Source organism: Falco cherrug, chromosome 1, assembly GCF_023634085.1.
Source record: "Falco cherrug isolate bFalChe1 chromosome 1, bFalChe1.pri, whole genome shotgun sequence".
Taxonomy (NCBI): Eukaryota; Metazoa; Chordata; class Aves; order Falconiformes; family Falconidae; genus Falco; species Falco cherrug.
The window spans coordinates 12703930-12729127 of NC_073697.1; the positions used below are offsets into that span (position 1 = coordinate 12703930).

The window sequence follows — 25198 nt, forward strand, 5'->3', positions numbered from 1 at the left end:
AATGGCTTTGATCTAGACATGAATAACAACTGCACAACATCCATATCCGCTAGGCTACCGTGAAAGTCTGTCTAAAACCAGCTAATAATTTACATGGAAATTGTATCTACCAGAGGGAGCCCATATGGCCAACGTAACAGAACAATATTGACACAGGCTAAAGTAGTTAATGAAAACTTTTAGATAAGGGCTACACAGTTCAGACAAGATACAACCCTCAATTCCAGAGGTGTATGATTTTAGAAAATTCATAGGTAACATATGATATAATTGCACATGGCTTTAGGATCTGCCCTTCCAAACTGAGTTATTGAAATAAATAATATTTATTATTGAAATATTAAAATACATATTCTACTGTATGTAACATGTATGAGAACAATAGAAGATGTAATAAAGACAAATGATCAAAATGTTTTCTAGCTTTACTATTATCACCATGAGAGCTTTGAAGCATGATGCTACATCACTGGAAAAAACAAAAAACCCCCCACCTAACGCAGACCACCCCTGTGATACTCAAGTATTTAGAATGAAACCAGCAGGTCTCTTTACATAGACTACTCAAGACCAGTAAGGTAAATTTTGAACCGGTTCTGAGCAATGTGAAGCAAAAATGAGTAACTCTCAACACAATTCTGAATCTGCAAGATGTGCTTGGCTTTCATCAATCTCTGAAGGCAGCTGTCAGTAACTTCACTGACACCAACAGAAAAGCTTAAATAAAATGAAGCAGTTAAAGGACAAGAAGTAAAACCTAAGTAGCTGCATTACATTTGCGATTTCTGTAAGCTGCACCAATTCTGATACTTAGTGTCTCAGGCCCTTTGTCCTGCAAAGTCACATGCATTTACCTTTGCACACAGAAGACATCTCGGGAGTCCAAATCAAGATTATGTCTAGAAGTGTGAAATGCAAACTGTAAATTCTGAGAACTATCTCATTCTGCTGTTCGACAGTGCTTCACAAAATGAAGATTCAGTTTTAGTGAGCCTTCAGAGAGGTTCCTAATAACAATTAAGAAAAAAAATTATCTGTTGACATCTTAAACTTACAGCCTTTTTCTAAATACAGATTAAAAAAATTAAAAGATGGGTAGATTCTTATGCAGCCCCACTGAAAACGAATTGGTTCCACTATTCACCCTACTGTCTTTAATCAAGATGAGGGCGATTTATACTTTTAAACTAATTGCAAAAAACATTCTATTCCAGGACTACAAAAGAAAGCTATTTCTAAAGAGGCAAGTAGTTTGAGGTGAATTTCTAGTTTATATGCTCAAACTATGTCCAGTTTTCTTTAAGAAGCTAAACAAGATTATTGAAGTGTGGTTTTCTTTGAACTCGATTTCTCTTCCCTCCTCCCGCCTACTATCACAGAACATCACATGCTCACTTACATAACTTCACTTGTTCTCATTACCTGATTGGTTTTGATGCAACTGTTCATGTAAGTAAAATTAGTCACATTCCTAAGTATTTGGAGATTGCATTTTAAATTTGCTGCTCCCAGATCTATCCATTGCATTTCCTTGGACTGCAAATAACTTTTTTGAACACTTGAAGTTACTGTCTCTCTTTTCTCTGTCAAAAAGCCCTCCAAGAAAAACCCATACACAGCCCTAGAGAAAATCAACAACAACAAAAAGCCAGCTAGGGTGAATACACAGGTTTTTCACAGAAAGAACCTGCAGTAACAGCGTTTGCTCAGCACATATCTGACGGAGCAGAACTCAGAAACCTTCTAGCTTAACAGCTTCCGGAAAAGAGCTCAAGGTTCAGATGAGATACCACACAGAGTAAGGCGAGTGTAGTTGCCAACAGTATGCAATAACACCTGTGTGTTGGACTCATTAAAGATTTAACCAGAGAAGTCACGTGCACGCTGAAAAATGGCTGACAACTGCCATGCCTAACGCATGTCTGAAAAGCTTGGAAAAAAGGAAGCAAAATGGAGTTACCTTCGGATGAGGAGGATGGCACTTTCACCAACATTTCTTTGGCAGATGATTCAGGTAAGAAACTACAGTAATCTACTGATACAATACGAATTCCATGGGTTGTTTAATAGTACTGGGTGAGCACACAATCTGTAGATCCTAATTACCAGGTACAATGTATTTTCAGCAAATGCCCTCAAGTAAACTTTTCTAGTTGTTTAGCTGAATAAGCCTTGTGATTAGCTAAGAATTGAGATTTTGGGGGTATGGAGGATACCACTTTTCACATAATAGCATATGGTAATACACATTCATAATCTGAGCACATACAGCCTTTCAGCGTTTAGAAAAAGTTCCAGAAATGTTAACTCGGTAGTTACTACTGTCACAGAAAATACACATAATGTTGGCGCTTTCTCCTGAATATGGAATGCTAATCTCTTTGACATACTCTAGTGAGAGCTCACAAGAAGTGATGCAAATTAATTGTAATGGAAATAAGCTGATCCATGTAAATCCCCACTATTACGCATCTAATTATTTTAAAAGAAACTACAAAAGCAAAGACTGCCTCCCTTTTCCTGCCCTTCTAGCTGATGGAATAAAAATTATTTGGCACGGAAAATAGGATAGTTCTACATACTGAAAAAATGAAGTGAGTTAATATGAATTGATAATAAATTATTTAGAAAGGTGCGGCCAGAGTATCAAGTTGATCACATCAGCATGGCTGCCACAGAGCTGTGCTAATTTACACTAGCTAAGAATATGGATTTCTTATTAATAATACAAGTCCTAGTCCCCCCCTGGTTTTTTTTTCTCTTTTTTTAATTTTTAGCATAAAGAAGGTTGCTGCACATGCCATCTTTACCTCCTACATGAAAACAAACCATGGAGTTAATCTTATTTTTAGAACACCATTTTCTGGCAATTTCATATTAGTGTGATGGTGCTGAACTGGATGTTCGAATGCACTTAATTTATATAGCATATAGCTTAATGACATCAAGATGTGGTTGACCCAAAGTATTCACAAGAAGGTAAAGTGGCAGACCTTGGTCCAAGTTCTGCAATAATTAAGGGTTCTCCTGACAGTGAATCTCACTCTTCCCCCATAGCAAGGTGTAGAACAGTAAGGAAAAGGTATCCTATGAAACACCATTTCATGACTTGCTGCACAGCTGATAACATGGCAAGAACAGAGGAGGGGCAGCATACAGCAGCAAGATTGTCTAGTCTTTGAAAAGCATCCATAAGTAGCTGATCTAGGGATGACTCCATAACACTGGATGGATTTGAATCTGCTCTCCCTCACAGATGGGTGTTTTTGCCATATTACTTGCTTAGTCTTTCAGAAGATGTCAGGTTGCTTTCTTTAGAAGGTGAATGCTCACTAGCCTCCTCTACTACTCTAACCTCAGACCCCTGCAGCTTGGAAAACGTTAATACACATGAGAAAACTAAGGCACAAAGTTAAAAACTCTCTAATTCAAGCACCAGCTGACACCAGATACCCAAGTCAACCTAGGCATGCAGGGCTCGATACTCACAAATGCCAAGCCCTGACAGATGTCACTGCTATAAAAGCAGCTGCTCAGCAACAGTGCAAATAAGATTCTACTGCATCTCAGAAACTGAGCCCTTCACTTCCACTAGACTCTTGACTTCAGTTACACATCCAAGGTCACAGAAAGCTCATGTTCACAACACAGAGAGGACCACAAATAAGACGACTTTATGCAAGATCTGCTACCAATATCAGAGCTTTTCCTCTAGCAGGAGGTGGGGACAGTCACTCAAAAGGAGAGAGATAAATTTAGAGTAACTGAAAATAAGTGACATTTTCAGGCAAGCTTTTAGCTTGAAGGCATAGAGGAATAACCCTGGTCTGTTTCATCTGCCAGAAGGAAACACCTGGAGGCTAGAGAGAAAGGTATTAGAAAATTTCTAACATATAATAGGAAGAGGCTATCATATACTTTGTAGGAAACAGTCTTTCTTATCTCTCCCAACTGAAGTTAAGACTTATTACAGTAACAGGGGCACAGAAGGCAACAAACAGAATGTGCCTTGTAGCTGTAACTGTAAGGCTGGAGAAGAATGTTAATACTAGAAGAACAGGGAGGGTGAGAGAGAAAAAGATTCCTTACGATGGACAACAGCAAGTTCAAGCAAAGAATAAGGAAACTAGACTTCCAGTATGTAGATCATAAGTGGACTTTGAGGATGACCTGACGTTTTAGAAGCAAGTGTTCCATAATTAAATTTTAAGTAGGATCACAAAGATGCTCTGGTTTTAATGACCTTGAGTATGTTTGTAATTGTGTAAGGCTTCCCCCCCACATCTTCTTAAAATCTACTGGAAAAGATACTGAACAGCCAAGTAGAACAACATGCTGTGCATGTACAATCTGAAGCATAATCAGAATACAGCCTTCATATCACAGTTTCTTTAGTACACTGAAAGGCCATTGTGGCAAAGCAACAGGGGTTACTGAGCCTGGTTAACTGAGCGCAATGCATGAAAATTTAATAGCTATTGTTCTTTCAAAATAGCAGTTTCTCTATTTAAGTACACAGGTATTAAAATTAAGTTACTTCCATGTAAATCAAGATGAATGCAAAATGGTAGCAAGGCAGAAGTTTCTTGATGTGTATTTTAATAGCAGTATCAAAACCACATGAAATCAAGGAAAGCATTCATTAAAAGCATTTGTGGAAATATTTTCACCTTTGATTATAAATGAAAATACTTCTTTCAAGTCATATCTCTGGATAAAGTTCCCTCAACAGATGACCTATTCAAACAAGAGCACAGAGGAAATTAAATCAAAAATATATCAGTGAGATGCCCCACAGCTACAACAATTTCTTTATTGTTCTTCTGATCAATGCTGTATAAGTAAACCAAGGCTATCTTTCTTTGTCGTAAAGAACCTAGAAATTATCTCACTTTTTTTCAAATACGCTTTACAGAAAGCCAGCATTGAGGACTACATTTCTCACGTAAAACCCTCCTTTTAAAAAGCAGATACAAACCCCTAAATATTTAGAAATGCAAACCAATTTTTCATCTCATTAAGTTACCAGTAAAGCTTTATGGAACCCCGCTAAATTTCCTTCCACAAAATCTGATGGCAAACCTATAGCTGGTGATTACCAGGAGGACGGAACTGTTCACAGGCCAACATTATGTCATATACGTCAGTATTCACAGCCTAAAGCTGCAAAGTATTCGGTTGCTCAGTCTATTTAAAATTTTTACACAACCTTGCAAAAGATAGAATGCGATTAGTTAGAAGGCAGGCCTCTTCAAGGTTAAAAAGAAAACATGACTTTCTAAGGCTTTCTTCTTGTAGACTTTCTAAAGAGACTGAATCTTTCTTTTTTTCCTCCAACTGTATGCTCACAGGTTACGTCACCTGATGAGGTCCCGCTCTGATAAAGGCCCTAAGGCACTACTAAAACAGTCACAATAAGTAAGGACAAAGACAACAGTCAGACCAATGTAAGCTGAAATAGCTGCTCATTTTCCATCGTTTCATTTGGTTGAAAATGTGCAAACTAAGAACTACTCAAATTCTGCATTTGACAGAGGTCTGAAATTGTAAATTTGCATAAGCCTGTTGAGGTTACTCAGAAAGAGTAACAAGAATTGCAAAGAATTCTGGTGTAAAGCGACATTACTTGAAAAAAAACCTCAGAGCCTGTCTCTTATTTCTGCAGAGAAACAAAATTACCAAGATTTGTTGTAAAGGGCCTTGTGAGTTAGCATTGCAAGGAAAAATAATTAAGCCGTTTGTATTCCTTTTTGTCTTTGTGGCAATAATCAGTTAAAGGAGAAAACGGTACGGTTCAAATTGCAAATTCATCTCGGAAATATGTACTATACTTTCCTCTGTTAGTGAAAAGGAGAATACATTTCTATTCTAGTGGTGAACAGCGAAGCCTCTGTCATCAGTCAGCTTACGCAGCCGCCTCTAGTGCCTGTAACGCTGCCAAAAAGGAAGTGAAAGGCTTGTTGGTTTGCACTGTGTACCAAGGAAAAAACAGAACATATACCAGAGTTTTAGACATAAACCGTCTGAAAACGTACGTCATTAGCAGCAATGACTTAGAAGCCCAGTCCAGAGCAATAAAATGACCTCCTGTAGTTTTGTAACTGTACGCATATATGCATTCAGGTTAACTATCAGTGATGCTCCATACCCTAGTCAGATTGTTGCCATTTTAAGCAAAAAATGCTCCTTCAGTGAAACTGAATTAATTCCTTATGCCAGCAACGCGAGCTAGCTTAGGAAAGCTTATTTGGAACTTAGGATACAAGTACAGATAATTGCATTTGTAAAGTGAAAATTGTCGTTCCTATAAATTTAATACAGATGACAATATTATGAATGCCTCTTCCACTTTAACCAAATGCCTTAGAAACTATAAAATGAATTAGTAAGAAAGAACGGGATTAGCACCTGTTCTTAGTTACCTCCAAGTCAGTTTTGACTTCAGGAGCTCTAACCCACTGCTAAAAATCATGAGCTCTTTTTATAACTCTTCAGTCAGAAAGTAGACTTACCTGAAGCGATCTAATGTGTAATGTAAAACAGTTCAATAAACCAAACGGTGGAACACTACTTAGGGCAGTGTTCAAGTATTTCCAGTAATAAAAGAGAATCCTCTTATTTCTTCTTTTAAACTGCAGAGTGGCTATTAGCATGTTGTTACGCTGCTCCACAGAAGAAAACGACTAATTTCCACCATTTGTGAATATTATTTAATTTTCTTGATAAGGTATATGTTCTCTAAAGTAGAGAGCTGTAAGTTTGTAAACAAAACTAAAAAAACCTGCCCAGTCTCTCAGCCTCGTGCCACATATTACAAAGACTCCAAGCAAACAGCCACATAGCAAAGCTGACAAATTTGCTCACACTTACACGTAATTAGTATTTACCCCATTAATTTTGCCTCTCCCAGTGAGTGGGAAACCACAGAGAAGCAAATGCTGCCAGATCCCTGTCAAACAGCAGCCAGTCTTTAGAAGGATTGTTTCAGGTTCTCCTGGGAACAGTCCCCAGACAAGACTTGCCATGCTGACAACTTACAGAACAAAGAAATTACACTTCCTAACACAAGAGTTAACAAAACACTACGGGCTGATAAAAGCAAGAATTGTTACTCAAGGGCTTGAACTGGCCACCTCCAGCCAAAGGGGACACAAAGCACCCCCCTAAAATACAACATACTATTTGGTTACTTGACACACATGCGTAAGTATGCCTTCCCTGGGACACATTCTGCATTATAAAAGGAATCTGATTGTTTGGGATATGCTGTAAATCCCTAAAGCTTCAGGTTCAAAGAGCACAACAAATGTCATTGATGATGTGTTACCCAGTGCAAGACAGGTGAGGTAAGGAATTTGAAAAACCAATGGGTAAGTCATGTAATATGCTACGCTTCTGTCGTTTTGGTCGATCTCTCACAAAAAATACTTTGAGCGGTGGGCTTTTTTCTCTGGTGTATTGGGCTTGGGTTTGTGCTTGTTTGTTTAAATCTAGTAGCACATCAGATATTTAGAATACTGGCATTGAGTTCTTTGTGCTGGAAAACAGAGAGAGGGTTAGGAAGGCAAACCACTTCCAGGGAAAGCAAGATGAGCAAGGCATTCTCCCTGTGGAATTTGTACCCATCAGCATCAATCCAGCAGTCTTGGTCCCTGGACTCTGCAGACCTGCAGACAGCAGGCTCAGCACTTAGCACTTCCCTCGGCAATCAGGAGATGAAGGACAGGTAAAGAAAAAAAGCAACATGCACGGATCTTGCCATGACAAGGAGCCGTGACATAGCCAGTTCACACAGAAACAGTTCCTAAACATTGGGGCCCAGGAGCGCAGGCCAGCTGCACAATCTCAGATACTAAGGTAAAGGGATTCATAGTAAGCACTTACAGTAGGAAGAGGCATTGTGTAAGATCAAATATGTCAGAGTATACTGCAGTACAAACCTAAGGAAGCATCTGCGCGACTGTTTAACACTAACCTAGTAACACACAGCACCATGTAGACTAACGATGCCATCTGTTCTCCGCTGACAGCCCCTCTGCAATGCTAGCAGCAGAGGCTCAGATAAGACAGTTTTCTCTAAAGGAAAACCAAAAGACCTCTCACAAGTTAACTTCTGAAAAGGACTGTCAGCCTAGGGCTCATGCTCAAACATCAGAGTTAAGAATCAAAAGAAAATACTCCAGTCAGAAACCACAATCATGCAAAGTATAATGAACCCTCCTCAACAGTTTACGAGCCAAAGTGGAAACAGGAGGTAAACCAGCAACTCTTGGAATTACTACTCTGTTTTGGCTACAACAGCATAAGAGCCAATATGTCTGGTTTCCATTCTGTCCCATAATTTCAATGTCAAGGATTTTCCCACTTTCCTCATTTGGGGACAGTTTAGACAATAAACTACAAGTGTTACGCACTGAGCAAAGTGGAATTTCCGCAGCAGAGAGGTGCATTTCCCCAAGATTAGCCTGCAATATTCCCCCCTGCCCCATCTTACAGCATAAACACTGCAAGATCTTCACCAGGTAAGCAAGCTCTCCATCCATCTGTATATTACCTGAAGACTCGGGCCATAGTTTTCCCTGTTAATCAGAGTGCTGGAGACTGTCTCACTAGAAAGAATGAAGAAGCCTGATTTCCAGGCTTGCCACACAGCAAGTGCAGCAAGCAAGATTGTAACAGGGTGAGAAGCACCTGTCATTTTAAAAACAGCAATCAAAGAGAGTTACTAGCAAACCCCTAAAGCCCAGCCACCACCTGAGAGGACGGCTTGCAGGGATTAAGGAGGATTACTGGGTGAGTTAAAAAAGCCTTTTATAGAGAAGGTGATAGACTTTTAAGTAAACCAGCCAATGGAACTGAGAACAACAGGCTCATTTTTCAATACAAACAGACTGCAGGAGTTTAATTAAAATACATTTTCTTAACTTGAACAGCATCCAGTCCAATCTGAATTTAACCAACTGTGAGGTTAAAAGAAGTTATTAACAGGCTGTTAATCATACTGTGGAGGCACCCAGAAGATGTAAATGATAAACATGTATTTTCTGAAGTGTATTAAAAAAGCACAGCAGAGGGCACAGTTCCCAAATACCTTATCCCCCTGAGTATTTAAACAGCATCAAATTATTTCTTTATAACCAGATACATTCTTGCAACACATGGGTGCGATATCAATGTATTTCACTGCAATATATGGTTTAAGCAACACAGTCCCTATAAAGATAGCATGGGTTATGCAGTGCAGTCACTTCCGTGAGGCCACTAAAACTAGCTTGGGTCCTGCATGTTGAATTTACTGTGGCACACAGGGTCCAAATGGAGCACGACATGCAGCACGTTCTGCAAGGATTATTCCCTCCAGGGAGTCAGGAAAGAACACAGAGACTGGGCCTTGGTCTGGAGCTACCAAGCTATGAGATGAGAGCAACTATGAGAAAGTTTCCACACCATGCGATCTCCAGACGCAAGGAGCTAAACCACACATTTCATAACCTGGACAATGCTGCACAAAAAGCTTATCGATCTGCCAGGCGGGAAGCAGCTTGGCCAGAGCAGGTGAACCCTGCTGGGCCCCGGCCCAAGGCCCTGCTCTCCCAGAGCTCCAGGTGCTACCCTGAGAGTTAACTGCGACCGTGTTTCAGCTTTCAACAGCTCCCCTCGAGCTCTGCCAACCTACCAGGCTCCGAGCTCCAAGGGAGCAATGCTGCAGCCTCCTACTGCGGGCTCAGCACACCCTGCCTCGGCCCGAACCCCTGTGCTGGCCCACCAACACAAACCCCACGGAGCAAAGAAACGGCAATAGCAGTTAAAACACACGCTTACTAGCGACTTCCACTGTTTTACCTGCAGTTCAGCGGGGTCTAACGGGAAGGGCCCGCGCAGAGTGACAAGCGCCCCTCAGGCAGGCGGGAGGCCCCGCCGGCTGCGCTCCCCTCCACCCGCCAGAGCCACCTGCGGCCGCACCGGCTGGGGCGGGCGGGCTGCGAGTCTCGGACCGGGACCAGCGGGCAGTGGGCTTCGAGGCAACTATTTGTGTGCGGGGGGGGCCCGGCCGGCGCCTGTGTGTGTGCGGGGGGTGCGGGGGGTGCGGGGGCGGTTGGGCCGGCCGCGCTGGCGCAGCCGCCGCAGGCCGGAGGAGCGGGGCTCCCCGCGCCCCGCCAGCCGGGACACGCGCCCCGCACGCGGCACGGGGCGGGGCGGCCGCGGGGCTCCGCCCTCCCGCCCGCCCGCCAGGGAGGTGTCGAGGCCCCGCCCATTGGCTGGCGCGGGCGCAGCGGTGCGCGCGCGCAGGGCCAGCCGGCGGGGAGGCGGCGCAGGCGCAGAGCGGCGGCCGGGCCGGGCCGGGCGAGGCCGGGCCGGGCCGGGGGCGGGGCCGGGGCGGGCCGTGCCGGGCCGGGCCGGGCCGTGCCGGGCGGGGGGCGCAGCCCGCGGGGAGCCGGCGGCGGCAGGTGAGGAGGCGGGGCGGCGCGCCGGGCCACGGCCGCTCGGGAAGGGGCGGGCGATGCTCTAGGCCGCGGTGCTGGGGGCGGGCGGCGCGGGGTGCTGCGCGGGAGGGCCGCGGCGCTCCGGCGGGCCCTGCGCTGAAGCCCGCTGCGGCGCTGCCCGGTGCCCCGGCGCTGCTGGGCCGCCCTGCGGGCAGGGGCAGAGCCGCCGGGGGGCGCGGGGAGGGGCAGTGGCCCCGCGGGCTCGGCCTCCGCGATGGCCGCGACGCGGGGTGGGCAGGGCAGGGCCCCGCCGCCGCCTGAACCGCCCGTTCCAGAAGGATCGGCGCTGGGAAGGCGGCAACGGCATCGCTGACACGCCGGGTTATTTTATGCGGATCTAGAGTAAGCCAGAGCTGTTATTTTTGTACGCTGAAGCGTAGTTACTTGGAGAATCATGTTTACGTACTGCCTAAAGCTCTAGGAAAAAGAACCCGGGAACGTTAAGAAATGCTGTTCTGCCTCAGGCTTGAGCGCTGGCTTTCAACAGCGGTTAGAAAACGCACCTGAACCCCAAAGGCGGTTAGGTTTACTCTTGCCTCAGCTTTTTGTTTTGTTGTTGTTGTTTATCTTTAAGCAGACCATCATTCCGGAATACGCTCTTCAACAGTGGAGAGAGCCCATTCTACAGTGATGAACGCCGACATGGATGGTATAAGTTCTTAATGTTCTTGTTCTTCATTGTTATTTTTTCTACTTGATATGATTTCCAGCTGTTACAGAGGTTGTATTCAAACTCATATGATTTATTGCAGCTGTTGAGGCTGAAAATCAGGTGGAATTAGAAGAGAAAACACGGCTTATTAACCAAGTGTTGGAACTGCAGCACACACTTGAAGGTCAGCAGTTTGATGCATCAGCACTGGGTTTTTTACAAGCAGGCAGTAATGAGCAAAACAAGAGAACCTTACTGCTCTGCCCTACCTTAGCCAAAGTGTCTAGAAGTATGTCACTTGGGCAGCTGAAGGTACATAAGCAAGGTCTCAACTATTTTTTTTCCCCCCTCTTTCTGCAACATCATGTCTGCTCGACATATAATACACATCAGGCAGAAGGGGGGCAACAGTGAACTTTCCCAGGCTCATTAGCTGACGTGTATCTTTGAGTCTGCTCATCACTGAACTTTTGTTTCCGTACAGTTTAGCCTGCAGTAGCTTAAATCAAAAATTCAAAAGAATAAAGGTACAGACTAACAGTAAGTTTACGGAACGAGTTGGTCAAAACACTCCGCTGCAAAATAATACAGGAAAAATGGGCTTTAGATAAAACTTGTGAGTAGCACAGCGTCTTTTAAGATAGTACCTTATAGACAACGTTTCCCTCATTAAAGTGTGAATAGTTTGATGTAGGCACGTAGAACGTACTCATTATTGTATGTGATAACGTCTAATATTTTTCTTATACCATCACCTTCGCAGATCTCTCAGCACGAGTAGATGCTGTTAAGGAAGAAAACTTGAAACTGAAATCAGAAAACCAAGTTCTTGGACAATATATAGAAAATCTGATGTCGGCGTCTAGTGTTTTCCAAACAACTGACACAAAAAGCAAAAGGAAGTAAGGGTTGACTCACAGATGATGTCATTGTATTGCTGCTGTCTTTTTTTGTTTTAATGGGCACAGGCTACATGAGCTCAACTACCTTAGTTTGTGGCTTTACTGGATACCTGAAGATGATAAATTTTGGTGATAAACAGAATTAAGGACATATTGTGTATTGTTAAGATTAAGCAATTTGCAAATGTAGCGTAGAGACTTACTAAACTTTTGTATTTGTTTTTAAAATGAGCATACCTTGTTGAAAACTGGATTTGGTTTGTCAGGTGAAACAAAAGTCTGTTGGTGCTCTTTGAGGTCTTAGGGTAGGATTCGTGACTAGCAAAATAATACGGTTATAACCAAGTCGGGAAAAATATTTGAATTGCATCACCTCTTTGACTTAAAATATATTTAGTGTCTAGTACTGTTAATAGCTCTGCAAAGCACCTTTAAACAAAAACCTATAAACCAGTTAAAGAATTTCTGTGAGGTAGTGACAGCATGACCTTATTTGTAGGGTTTGCGTACAGAAAAACACTTAAGATGTTTTGGGAAGGGGGAGGGTAAGGGAAGAGGAACAAGGTTAAGCAACTTCATCGGGGAAATACCAAGCTGATGCAGTATCGGAGTGTAAGGTGTACACTTCAAACAGTTTTCACTTTCCTGTTTCCTCAAAGAGTGATCAGGCACAGCATCACCATGTATAATCTTCCAGAAGTTCTTCAGTTTTTGATTAAGAGTTAAATTAAAATCTGAGTAATGAGCTTTACAGAAACAGGTCATCAGTGTTGCTCACGCTCGTTGTGACCAACCTGCCGTGAGGAACCGAGTACAGGTCTTTCCTTGCCACCTGTTACTTTCTTCTGCAGTGCCAAACTTGTCATTGCTTCAGGCCTTAGAGCCACTGTTTTCCTGCCCCAGAGGCTCAGCTGGTGAAGTGCTTCGTGAAGGTGGAAGCTAACCGAGGAGCAGCTTCAGTTGTAATTAAATAAGGCGGCCTTGGTACTATTTAGTCTTCCCTGACTATAGAAAATTCTCAGTCTGGGATCTGGCATCCTCTCGGGAAGACCACTTTTACTAAGCTACGATGTGGCTGGTGAGAGTGCAGGCTGCAGAGGTCCGATACTCTTGGAGTTCCAAAGATGACCGAGTTTTAATAGCAAGGCATCCTGGAACTGGATTATCATCAGTTTGTTAATTTCAAAGCACTTTCAAGCAGCCATGATAGCAAGGTCAAGTATTTTTCCTGAAATACCTGTTCAGCTATAAATGGACTACACGCAGGAACTGCGTGTGAAACCTCAGTGTTAAAAGTGTCAGTGGAAGGGTGTTCCCCTTTTGCCTGGCTTTCCAGATCTACAGCCTCAGATCCCCTAAAGCTCTGACATTTCTCCCCCAATTACTAGCATAACACTAGATCCAAGTAAGCCAGCATGCAGAAGGATGTCTTCTATCTCCAGGTTCCAGATAGTCAAAGTCATTAAGTCTGTGTTAGAGTGAGACGGGCCTTAGCGAGTCAATTACTGCGAAGCGCACCCTTGAGTCGTGGCCTCACAAGACCATCTTACCCATAACAAATGGCTCCTTATTTACTGAAGCGAGGCACAAGCAAAAATGTTGATGGGGCATTAATTAAGACTTTCTGGGAACCCGAAGTTCAAAACCCTAAGGGAAGACTAGCATCCCCTGCCTGCCGGGGTGACCAATCCCTGGGGTAACTATATCACAGCACAGAAAAAAAGCCACCCCGAAACCACTCCCAAATACCGGAACAATTCCAAAGGACTTTTACCAGGCTCAGACAAGATTCATTCAAACGGAATGCCAGACTGTTCCCTGACAGCTCACAGTAGCTGTTACTAGCGGGATACGGCATTGCTCGCAACTTCCATTGCTGAGAAGGCACAGGCAGGCAGAGTGCTCACTTCTTAACCTTTTGCATGTAGACCCTAAATAAAGAGGGGGGAACCTGCATTTAGCTGTCAAAACCCCAAGCAAAAGGCCAGAGGCCTTTCCGTGTAGTTTGCACAAAACGGAGCCCCAAATAATTAGTTTTTGAACACTTCAACACGAGCACTTGAAGACGCTGGCTTCCTCATTAGGGTTAATTAAGCATTCGTTTGTTAAGAGACTTCCATGGAACCTTTGCTGACTTTACTTGTTGTGAGAATATTTCGGTGAACTAACTTCTTGTCAGGCATGAGGAAATCTGTTAGGTTCCTTAGGAATTAATGTATTTCTACTTGGGTTTAAGGTAGAAGTGCTTTTGCTAGCCTTTTACGTTCTACTAACAGTATTGGCAGCTGCCAAGCAGCAAGAGGTATCTGGTGACTGCAGTTTTATTGTTTGTTTTAACATACAGCTGAACTTTAACAAAACAACGTTTCTTTCACAATAGGCAGTTTATTCAAACTGTATTATGAGAATGCCCAGTTACTCACATCTGTAAAAAACTTTTATCAATCAAAAATTCTTATCTATATTAATAAATTTCATGTTAAGCAAGAATTACTAAATATTTTTAGGAGGCAATGTACACTTAGCAAGTGTTCTATAAACAAAGGTTATCCCACTCTGGCTTGGAACACAAGAACTATAAAAGTTTGGAAAAGTTGCCTGTGGATCACTTCTGCAGATTTGGTATCTGCATCCGAAAGTGAAACAAGTCATGTCAATTATCACTTGCTCTAGGAATGTTCTACTTTAAAATATCTCTTAAAAATAAATTACTGTTACCAATGTCTAAAGTGAACAGGTGACCACCAATCTAACAAGATCAACTAAGATAAATAATTTACAATAAAATTGTAAATCATCATACAAAAACAGTTATTGCATTTAGCTCTGCACAGAAAAAGAGTACCTTTTCTCATAGCAGCGTGAACTGCTATAGCTGTGACCTATCTCTACTATCATCCACTTGTAGCTGAAAAGTGTAAACAGCTAATTTTGTGCTAGAGCTGCAAAAATATGATAAATTATTAATTTTAAAAAATACTTGGAATAAGTTTATCCCCAACTAGTATTAATTTCTAGGAATCTTCACACTGTAAGAATCTTCACCTTAAAATCAGTTGGCCAGCTTGTAATTTCACTTCTATTCTGAATTCAAAACATCACTGTACTCCTCACAGATAGTATTTCTCCTTAAAAAAAAAAAAAAAAAAGAATCAAGGAAGTTATGGAAGGTTAAAAGAGGTTACATAGCAGTGAGTCCCCTTTTTTCCTTCAAATCGCAGGAACTTGCATGCTGTGAGGCCTGCTGAAGTGGCATACCAAAAGTTACTGTTAGTTAGACCTACAAATACTAGCTGGAAGTAACTCAGTGCTTTTGTACTCTCCTTTTGCGCACCGATTTCAGCGGACCATCTACAGAACCTGTGCTTTCATCAGCTTCTTTCATCTGAAAAAAATAAAAAAAATCCAGCATTAAAATTGTAAACCCATTTTAATTTATTGAAACTGTCATGGTACTTCATTCCTCCTCCTAACACCCCCAATCACATTATCACTAAATGCAACACTGAGGCGATAGGACATTTCTTTTTCCACAATACTAATTTAACAATGGAGTGGGTAGAAGACTTTTCCTTTCTGTATTCAGAAAGAATAGTACCATCTAAACTGATGCCAGAAATTTGGTTTTGCCCATTTACTCGCTGGCTTAAAAGCAGTGACACTAATGAATTTAGCAACTTCCTTAAAGTGTACCTTAAGAATGGGAAATTAAAATTTGCATAAGTAGTATTTTAAAGATTTTAACTGCTGCCTTTGAAGAGCTACAAAGAGAAGAAACTGTTCTTAAATCAGATGTGTTCTTCTCAGTTTAAAAGTGATTCGCTTGCAGAGGTGCATGAAAAGCCTTTCCAACATGAACTCCGCTCGGACAATGCATTGCTTCCTCACTTTCCTGCACCACCTAATGGCGAGCACCCCATTCAGAAGGAACAGCTCACAGAATGTGGCACAACCTGAGTGAGGACATGGTGACATGACGTCTCTCAAGTAGGTCACTAATTCATGACAGAAACTTCTACGCCCTGAAAATACCCAGAGAAAAGCAAGTCATAACCTCAGTGCGATACCGTGTAATGGTATACACACATTGAGATCTTGTAATTACTTTTACAAAGAGTCATACGCATTTTAATGGGGTTTATCAGATACTCTTTTCCTAGGGAAATGTACCAGGGAAAAAAAAAAAAAATAATCTTACAGGGACAAGAGGAAGTACTGAATAAGGGGAAATTGGTGAAGAATCTCAGTGGTGAAACAATGCACAAGATGACCAACATAAATACCGTGGGTGGGTCTAAAGCATTTCAGACATACCCGAGTTTCTAAATGAAAGGATAATGAGTAGCTGACAAGCAAGAAAAGCACACAGAAATTCCATTCTACAATATTATTTTAATGAAAACATTTTACAGATTATCTAGTGACCGGATTAATCTGCACAAGAAAAATGTAATTGCAAGTGCTGAATTCAAAACCAGTATGGTCATTTTGCTTAAAACCTTATTTTGGAATTAGCAATCAAAAAAAAACCAACCTGGAAGCTTAAGGTTTTTCTGTGTCTCACTGAAGGGCTATTCAGTTAGAAACATATTTTCTGTTAAGTATCGTGATAAAGAGATTGACGTCTACCACAGCACCCGAATTTTCAAGACTTGCAATACATTTAATAATCTGTTAAAAAATTATACTCCTGTAAAAATGCTTCATGTTCAGAGACCTGCACGATCACTTCTATACTACAGCCGTACTTTACAATAAATATCACCTCCTAGCCAAAATTGCACAGAAAGAGACATATTTCACAGACTTACACAGAGCATTTGCGGCGTCACACAAATAAAAACACATTCCCGCCTCGTGATTGGTTTAATGGCTCAACGGAAGAACTCTCTTCCTGTAGGTAACCAGGCTTAGAGGTGCGATGTTGGAGAAGGGCAAAGACAAAACTGGCAGACAAAACGTGAGCTTACCTGATCTTCTGAGCCAGATTTATTTGACTTATCACCTTCTTCTTGACTTCCATCTGCAACTTCATTTTCTTCTTGCTGTTCATCATCATCAATATCTTTACCACCTTCACCCTCCTCTTCTGCGAAGAAATTAATTTTACTTTGTAAACATAACTGCATTAAAAATGCACTACATCCAGGCACACTAGTAAGGAAAAGAAGCCCATTTCGGTCTTAGAAGGAACTGCTTGTTTACAATAACCCATAAAAACATCTCTGTGATCCAGAGTAGAATTCTCATGAATTAGTAGAAATCGATCACCGTCGGATCTAATAACGAATTTTAACAGCTTCCAACTAGCCTCTTTTCGCAACAGCATATGCTCTCTTCAGACTTGTAAGTGACTGACTAAAATGAAAACCTTAAGTTGGTTTCCTTTAGGGAAGTGCTGAAGTCCAAGTATTCTATTACACAGTTTGAGACTGGAGTCCAAAACAGGACAACTCGGGCATCACAGATCTTTGCCTAAATTCTGACTTGGCAAAGTACAATACTGCAGTCACCAGTCATCCACCGTGGGGGACACCTACATCCTAAGGTAATCCCCTCTGCAGCAGGGAATTCTTTTGGCACGCTGTTTTGGTTGCGGGACAAGCAGCTCTGTGCTTACCCCCTTCTTAGGCATTATTGCAATACAGAAACCAGTCAGAAAAGCACTGTACTTCCCTCAGCTCACCTGAAATATGCCCACTACCCACAAATCGGTAAGCTTTCTATGAGACCTGAAGTCAGTTAGACCTTTGAACTGACAGGGACTGGAGAAGAAGGAGGGGAGCTGTAAAAACCCTGTCTTTTTACTCTCCAGAATTCCCTGGACAAACCATAGGCTAAGCAACAGAGGGGGTTTCTGCTTTCTTACTGGGGCCACGTCACTGCACTAGAATAATGCGTGCCCAAAGTATCGCGAATTCTAGGCTGCTCTCTGATCAGCACATAGGTTGCCCTTCTAGGGTAACCAACTCTATAGATTCTGCGTGTTTTATGAAGGAGGCCAGGCACCCAACTGTTTTGATTTCTAGTTTTTGGGCTTCAGTACTTACAAGCAAGCACTCCCACGCCTGCATTTTAGGTATCTGTGCTCGTTATAAAAGCTAAACCTCAGCAACCACAGCATGATTCAAAGAGAAGTTACTGAGATTTGGCAAGTCTCTACTTCAAACTGAGGTCTTAAAGTGAAAATTTCTAGAAATTGAGTACCCTTTGCAATACTTTCTATCAAGAGCAAACAAGAAATCATACCCGCATCTGACAGAAAGGACGTAAGATGGCAATTTACAACTAACAGTCTGCCAGTGGCTCAGTTACAAACAGTAATGAAGCAGTGCTCAATTCTGTCCTTGTCAGGTCATGCCTGCGTCCCATAAGCACCACCTTCAGCGTTAAAAAAACAAAATCACAAAGCCAACACCACCGACACCTCCAATTCTTACTGCTTCAGCTCAGTAAAACCGAAACAAAAGTAACCATATAAATTCAAACAGCAGTCACATATAAGAGACAGATATAAAATGCAGGAAGTTACAATGCTGAAGTGCTGTACCTACAGTTTATGCTAATGTAAAAAATACACGTAGCATAACTACAATAATTAAAGGCCTAGGTAAGGCAGATGGACCAAGCGTGATGCGGCAAGCATTGCGCCAACAATGTACTCCATTCTCTAAGTAGTGGCGTGGGAATATCTGAGGGGATGCCGAGCAAACTTTGAAGTCATACAGGCAGAAGCCGTCAGCACTCATGGAACACAGTGCAGAGACAGATGAAACCCACAAAGTTTCAGTCAGTAACACAAAGTGATGTCAGTACTAAGAAAGAAAAAACAAACAAAAAAATTAACATCTGCTAGGTTTCTAGCTTTCCATGCTAGTCACTTGACACTTTCTTTGTTCCTTCCGAGGAAAAGTAAAGGGGCAGAATCTTGCAGAGGTCTGAGGCTAAGGATTTTCTTGTGGAAGTCAAGATCTTGTACTGTAGGTTAGGTGATTTGCTTTTTATCCATTCCTATAGACTCTGGGAAAAGCTAAGAGAACCTCAAAGCCATAGTTGAATAGTACCAGTAATCTTTGGCACAGTAACAGAACATTATTTTCTCCTTGGATGCCAAAGCAGAGCTCAACTACTGAATCATTAATTTCTCCCTTGGGGCAGCAGGGCAGACCTCGGCAGGTATGCAGTGCGTTGCTAGAAGGCAACACAAAGGAAGCAGCGGACTTCAGTATTGCAATTCTACTACGTTTTCAGGCTTTATGAAGAGTTACTAAAATCAGTGACCAACAGAATAGTTCCAGGTAGAAACCCTGACACAGATGCATCAGCCGAAACCTTTACATTTAAGGCTTAAAGCTATTCCAGACACGTTTTAAAAACAACAATGTGACTTTAAACACTTCATGTACCCAAATCTGAACCATTCAAATGTGGTCGATACATGAAATATTTAGAAGGGAGAAAATATGCATCACTGTCTACAAACATGACTGTTGGAGGCACGTTAACTGACTGAAAGTGAAAAAGCACTAAGGAGAGCCATACTTCCCGCTTGTATTATCAAAGAGCTATTAGCCACGGACCACCACTCGCTGGAGGTTGCCAAAGAGAAAAAGGAGACCCGGAGCAAGGCTGGTTTCACACCTTCTAAAACAACTGGTTGTAATTATTGGCAATGTAAGCTGTGAACTAGTCCTATTCATGTTTTTATATTTAATCAGGCTGCAAGCTGGCTTGCTCATCTTACCATCTTCAGCAATTTCTTCGTTTTCTTTTTCTGCCATTTCATCATCTTCTAACTCCTCTCTCTCTTGTTTTGGTTCTCCCTTTGTAATTGGCTTAGATATATCAGGGGGTTTTAAGTCAATATCTTCATCTGTTTTCTACAACAGATTAAGAATCAATTTACATTTAAGCTGAAATTAAGAATTACACATAACAGCCACTGTAAGCTAAACAGTATCAACAGCACATTAAAAGTGCATCTTATTGCACAGATGCTCAGAGTTGTCAAATAAAATATTAAGAATAAAGCCAAATAAAAATACAGTAAATTTCTCTAACCTTTGCTGGCCAGCAAAACAACACACCTAGGCCAACGGGGAGACCCAATGTCAAGATGTAAAGAACCCAGAGCCATGGGTGGTCTTCCGCAGCAGTCACCAGTTGACTAAACATACCAGGCTGTATTAAAAAACAGTAATAAAAAAATTTTGCATTTACGTCCTTTTCAACATTTTAATAGGTTTAAAAAGTCTACTGTATATATTTTAAGCTTTACCTTGCCCAAAGTAAACCCTTCTTTACCTTCGCTTTTTAATGACTAAAACAATATCTATTTCGGTAGTCGTAAAGGAACAGCTTAACACACTGCAAATAAACAGCAGGTGCTGGGTAAGAAGGAACAAACCTGGTACTCCAAACATACCAGACCGGCCACTACTCAGTTTTGTAAAGTGGCATTTGGAGTCTTGGCAACCTCCCACTTTACACCCTTCCCAGCTGTGCTATTTTCTCCCCATGCTGTACTAAGTCAGCTGAAAGATCCCGAAGCATCAAGAACCTCAGAGCATCAGCCGGCCTCCTGAAGAGCAATGTCTTGCTGCGTCTGTACTACCATAGTCTCTCCCCTGAGAGCCGATTATTCAGGGCGTAAACTGTCCTCCCAGCCCAGTTCTGACTTACACGGTAGAGGTAGGAAGGCAAGTGCCTGGTCCAGTAAGACCTCTGAAAAGGGTACATCAGCAGCTAAGGTAGGACATTTGAGAGGCACAGGGGAGGGAGGAGTCTCAAGGGAATGTTTTTTGCTATTGTGCATGCAGGGACAGATGCAAGTCCAGACATAAACCCAAAAGATTTCAGAAAAGGGAAAGACACCGGGAAGAGGTGGATTTCCTCACTGCATGGGCCGATTTGCTGTTGCTACTTGCTCATCCTGTGACAAACAGCAGCTGTCAGGAATTGGCCACATTTGCCACCAACCCATCGCTTCTTTCCCACAACTGCTCTTGCCACTCAAGGAAAACACAGGCCTGATAGAAAGAAACTGTAGTCAGTAAAGGCAGCCACTAGAGGGGCTCAGGGTCCCACACGTCAGGACAAGTTCATCCTACAGCACAGGCCAGAGATCTAGAAAAACCTGTGGCAGCTGGCCAAGTGCAGTATACAAACAAAATGTGGATGCAGACGTAGAAACAGAAGAACAGATGCAACTCCGTAAACATACGTGCACTATTTTCAGAGCTGCATAATGTACGTCTAGAGCAGCCAGAGCCATAAAATTACTAAACAAAAAAACCATATGACTATATATCCGTTTGTCTCCCATGAGGAATATCTAAAGAACATCTATAATGGAGTTAGCCACAAGGGGAGGGGGGGGGAAAAAAAGAGGTCTTTGAGTGTAAGTAACTCAGCTTCCATTTGCTGACAGGAACTGAATTTCTAGCATCACCATGAAAAGCAGAAATCCCATTAACTGTAACGCGGCCCATTTCTTGCTAGGTGTTTAAGGAAGGTGTTACAACCTTTTAAATCAAAGAGCATATTGATCTAGGAAGGGCTAAATGCCAAACTACAGGAAAAACCCTATCATAGTTACTCAGCAAGATTATTAACTGAAGACAAATTAATATTGTCAGCATTAATTGACAGAAAACTCTTCCAACCGTTGCACGTCTTACTCGCTGCTTTCAGCTATCGAGAACGTAGTGAAGTTTATACCTCATTAGCACTTGCTACGAATTTCTTCAAGCCCCAGCCATCTGCTGCCCAACGGTCTGCTACTTCTTTTTCTGAACATATAATGAAGTTATCAAAGTAGATATCGGGTGTCATAGACCAGAGTTCTAAACCAATAGCACTGACAGTGGTCATCTTGAATGGGTGAAGATCTTCAAAATAGTCTGGGTTCTGTATTTTTCGAGGGCTCCAGATCCCCTTTTAAGGAAAAAGGATGTAATCGCGTTACCTATCCCCAACTCAAAAACAAACCAACTGAAACAAATTTTAAAATAATTAGAACTTCCTGGTTATTTTAAATGCATAATTTAAAAAGACAAGCAGTAGGGTTTAACCTCCATAAAAACCAGAGACCGGCAGATGGGTGTCAATTTTCTGGCTTAGAGCAGACCTCTTAAAATTAGGGGGTTTTGCCCACACAGGGTTACAGTAGTAACTTGACTGTACAAAGTACCTCTTGTCCTCCTGGTACTGGTGGTTCCAAGCACAGACTTTGTAAGCTTCCTAGAGTAAGCCTAGGAAATACTGCAGGGAAGTAAGACATTGGTGTTACTTCTTCCCATAGTCTCTCCCTACGTAATACAGAGTTTTGGCTTTTGTTCATCAGTGTGAGCGGACTGAGAACGGGCTGAACGGCGGAGCTGAGAGGGCTGCGACCAGCAGCGCAGAGCCCAGCTGGAGGCCTGTGGCCAGCGGTGCTGCCCAGGGCTCAGCGCCGGGCCCAGTCCCGTTCAGCTGATTCACCGGTGACCTGGGCGAAGGCACAGAGCGTCCCCTCAGCAGGCTGGTGGCTGGTACAAAGGCGGGAGGAGCGGCTGATGCCCCAGAGGCTGCGCTGCCATGCAGCGAGAGCTGGGCAGGCTGGAGAGCTGGGCAGGAGGGACCTGATGGAGCCCAGCAGAGGCCGGTGCCAGGCCCTGCCCTGGGGGGGCACAGCCCCACGCACCAGCAGGGGCTGGGGGCTGCCTGCGGGGAGGCAGCTCTGCGGGGAAGGGCCGGGCAGTGCCGGGGCACAGCAGCTGCCCCTGGGCCGGCAGCCAGCCCCGGTGGCCCAGGAGGCCGGTGGCGCCCTGGGGGGCGTGAGGAGGAGCGTGGCCAGCAGGCGCAGGGAGGGGATCCTGCCCCTCGGCTCGGCCCTGGGGAGGCCGCCCCGGGAGTGCTGTGCCCAGCGCTGGGCTCCCCAGTTCCAGAGACAGGGAGCTGCTGGGGAGGGCCCGGCGGGGGCTGCGCAGGGGGTGAGGGGCCTGGGCACCTCCCGGGGGAGGGCAGGCTGGGACACCCGCGGCTGCTCAGCCTGGGGAAGGGAGGGCTGAGAGGGCTCTGATCGATGGCTGCAGACATCTTCAGGGCCAGCGGCAGGAGGACGGGGCCAGGCTCTTTCAGCGGTGCCCAGCGACAGGGCGAGGGGCAACGGGCACACGCTGAGGCACAGGCAGCTCCCTCTGAACGGGAGGAAGAACTTCTTCACCGTGAGGGTGGCAGAGCACTGGGGCAGGCTGCCCAGAGGGGCCGGGGGGTCTCCTTCTCTGGAGACACTCAGAACCCGCCTGGACGTGATCCTGTGCAGCCCGCTCTGGGTGACCCTGCTTTGGCAGGGGTTGGGCTGGGAGGTCTCCGGAGGTGCCACCCAACCCCGATTGTTCTCTGATTCTGTGAATACAGCATATACATTTTCGTAAATGTACAATATTTTGTGGCCAGTGATGAAATCTTCCGAGGTAAGCATCTATTGCCTACTGGCCTAAGACTGCAGGGGAAATACCTGCCATGATCCACACGGTCCCTTCCAGTATATAAACTGACAGCGACTGTAACCAGACAGGTTAGTGAAAATCTTAGGGTAGAAAAATTCAGCCTTGTAACGCCTGTGCAAATCAGAGCCAAATTTTGTTTACAAATGTGCTTATAGGACCTTGGGCTCAACACAATCCCCAGCCGTAACTAATACAATGTAACTACCTTTAATATCCAACTGACTACCTCTTATATCTGGAGGGGAGGAGGGGAATTTAGTTATCCAAAATTGATGCTTCCTCTAAAGCTTGACCTAGTACATCAATCTGCTTACTGAAAGGTTTCATTCTTTTAACAGACCCATACTTAAAACCCCAACAAAAGAGAAAAGTATTTCATTAAACGATAACATAATTGAGAATACAATTCTACAGAGCACATTGAATAAGCGGTACCAGTGCAAATCATTGCAAAAGCAACTTCCAACAGAGAAAGTGTTTTACTATAGAGAGCATTTCTATTTTCTAGTATACGTGAAGAAAAAAAGGTGCATTCAATACAAAAAAGCTCAAAACGTTCAGTGAGTGTATTCAAACTCATTTTAAATATAAATATACTGTGAAAGAGCCTAGCTAAATATACTTTATATTTAAATATAAATACACTTGACTCGCTCGCTCTGTTGAAATCTCTACCTTTTAACAACCTACAATATTGCTATTACCTGATAATTAGGATTATCGATCAGAGGTGCTTTCCATTTTCCTTTATAGTTTGGGTTATTCTTCATAGGACGCACCCAGTGTCCACAACCAGGTGCAGTCTCACACTTTGGATTAGGGATCCGAGGAGCTTCCCACTCCCCATCCATTTCTTCATCCCTACAGGAAAAAAAAATAAATTGCCAACAACCTATTTGAGACTGGACTAGCCTGAGCCCTAACACTCAGTCTGAAGTTAGGGTCCACACACATTTTGCTATAACAACCGCAGAATTCTGACCAGCTCACAGAACTTTACCCAACAGTATAAACCCCCTTTTTTTTTTTTTTAAGGAGTACTACACCATTTTGTTTTGGGTTTGTTGGGTTTTTTTTTTAAAAGGTCGTAAGTTCCTAACTGCCACTTGAAACACTTCTCTGTAAGAAGCTTAGCAATACCCTTGAGACTATAAATTGGTAACTTGAAATTATCATGTAAAACTCTTTCATGGTTTAACACTGTAGCAAATTCTCTCAAAGGCACTCTTCATATTCTGTTTTTGTTTATATATCTTCAGAGAACAAAAGGCAACGGACACGTTCATGTTTTTCTAAAAGCAGTCCCAAACCAACAAATATTTGGCCATACCTTATACATTCCAACTTACTGCCTCAAAAGACTGTAAGATTTGGATTGAATTCTGATCCACAACTCCTAGTTTGCCACAGAGAATAGGTGGGCTTACCTGTAAGATGCATTAGCCACCTGCACTTACTGAACCAGGTTCTTACCAGTCCTTGGGTTTTTTTGCATTAGGGTCTGGAACATACTGTGGTTCATCATCAAGCCACCCCTCGGGCTTAACAGCATCACGGTCTTCTACTTTGGAAGGCTCATCTTCATCCCTTCAATTACAGACTTATGTTAGGAAATACAGCAGCCTGACTTTGAACCAACACTCCATTCAAAGGACTCAAACTGGCATG

General features: G+C 43.1%; 2 protein-coding genes and 1 long non-coding RNA gene across 10 annotated transcripts in view; 1 reads left to right on the forward strand and 2 right to left on the reverse strand.

Annotated features, from left to right (window-relative positions):
* The window catches only part of LOC114015844 (uncharacterized), a 62521-nt gene extending 52575 nt beyond the window's left edge, over window positions 1-9946 (reverse strand). The window contains exon 1 of the long non-coding RNA XR_003560008.2: window positions 9844-9946. This is a non-coding gene — a long non-coding RNA (uncharacterized LOC114015844). The remainder of the gene's footprint in view (window positions 1-9843) is intronic.
* Window positions 1819-16899, forward strand: LOC102052488 (short coiled-coil protein B). 5 transcript variants are annotated; one of them, XM_055713127.1, is made up of 5 exons: window positions 1823-2014; window positions 11059-11133; window positions 11237-11320; window positions 11900-12038; window positions 15260-16899. In XM_055713127.1, exons 1-5 carry the CDS (start codon window positions 1951-1953, stop codon window positions 15339-15341), a joined length of 444 nt encoding a protein of 147 aa, XP_055569102.1. In that variant the 5' UTR covers window positions 1823-1950; the 3' UTR covers window positions 15342-16899. The 5 variants fall into 5 exon arrangements, with proteins under 5 accessions (XP_055569121.1, XP_014135432.3, XP_055569102.1 ...); XM_027805459.2 differs by having other exon boundaries at window positions 1826-2014; window positions 11062-11133; XM_027805460.2 differs by lacking the exon at window positions 1823-2014 and adding an exon at window positions 10502-10826 and having other exon boundaries at window positions 11062-11133.
* CLGN (calmegin) overlaps window positions 15300-25198 on the reverse strand; it is a 31609-nt gene continuing 21710 nt past the window's right edge. For all 4 annotated transcript variants that reach the window (XM_055713117.1, XM_055713092.1, XM_055713099.1 and 1 more), the window contains 7 exons: window positions 25004-25117; window positions 24235-24391; window positions 21759-21974; window positions 20100-20219; window positions 19783-19918; window positions 17009-17127; window positions 15300-15423 (listed from right to left, as the gene is read on the reverse strand). In XM_055713117.1, coding sequence (XP_055569092.1) covers window positions 15343-15423; window positions 17009-17127; window positions 19783-19918; window positions 20100-20219; window positions 21759-21974; window positions 24235-24391; window positions 25004-25117 — 943 coding nt within the window. In that variant the 3' untranslated portion in view covers window positions 15300-15342. The remainder of the gene's footprint in view (window positions 15424-17008; window positions 17128-19782; window positions 19919-20099; window positions 20220-21758; window positions 21975-24234; window positions 24392-25003; window positions 25118-25198) is intronic.

Bases quoted from the DNA above. Each gene is read 5' to 3' on its own strand.
- LOC102052488 (XM_055713127.1), top strand. From the start codon at position 1,951: ATGGAGTTACCTTCGGATGAGGAGGATGGCACTTTCACCAACATTTCT. The intron at 2,015-11,058 runs GTAAGAAACTAC...TTTATCTTTAAG, and splicing joins TTCTTTGGCAGATGATTCAG to CAGACCATCATTCCGGAATA. The intron at 11,134-11,236 runs GTATAAGTTCTT...GATTTATTGCAG, and splicing joins GATGAACGCCGACATGGATG to CTGTTGAGGCTGAAAATCAG.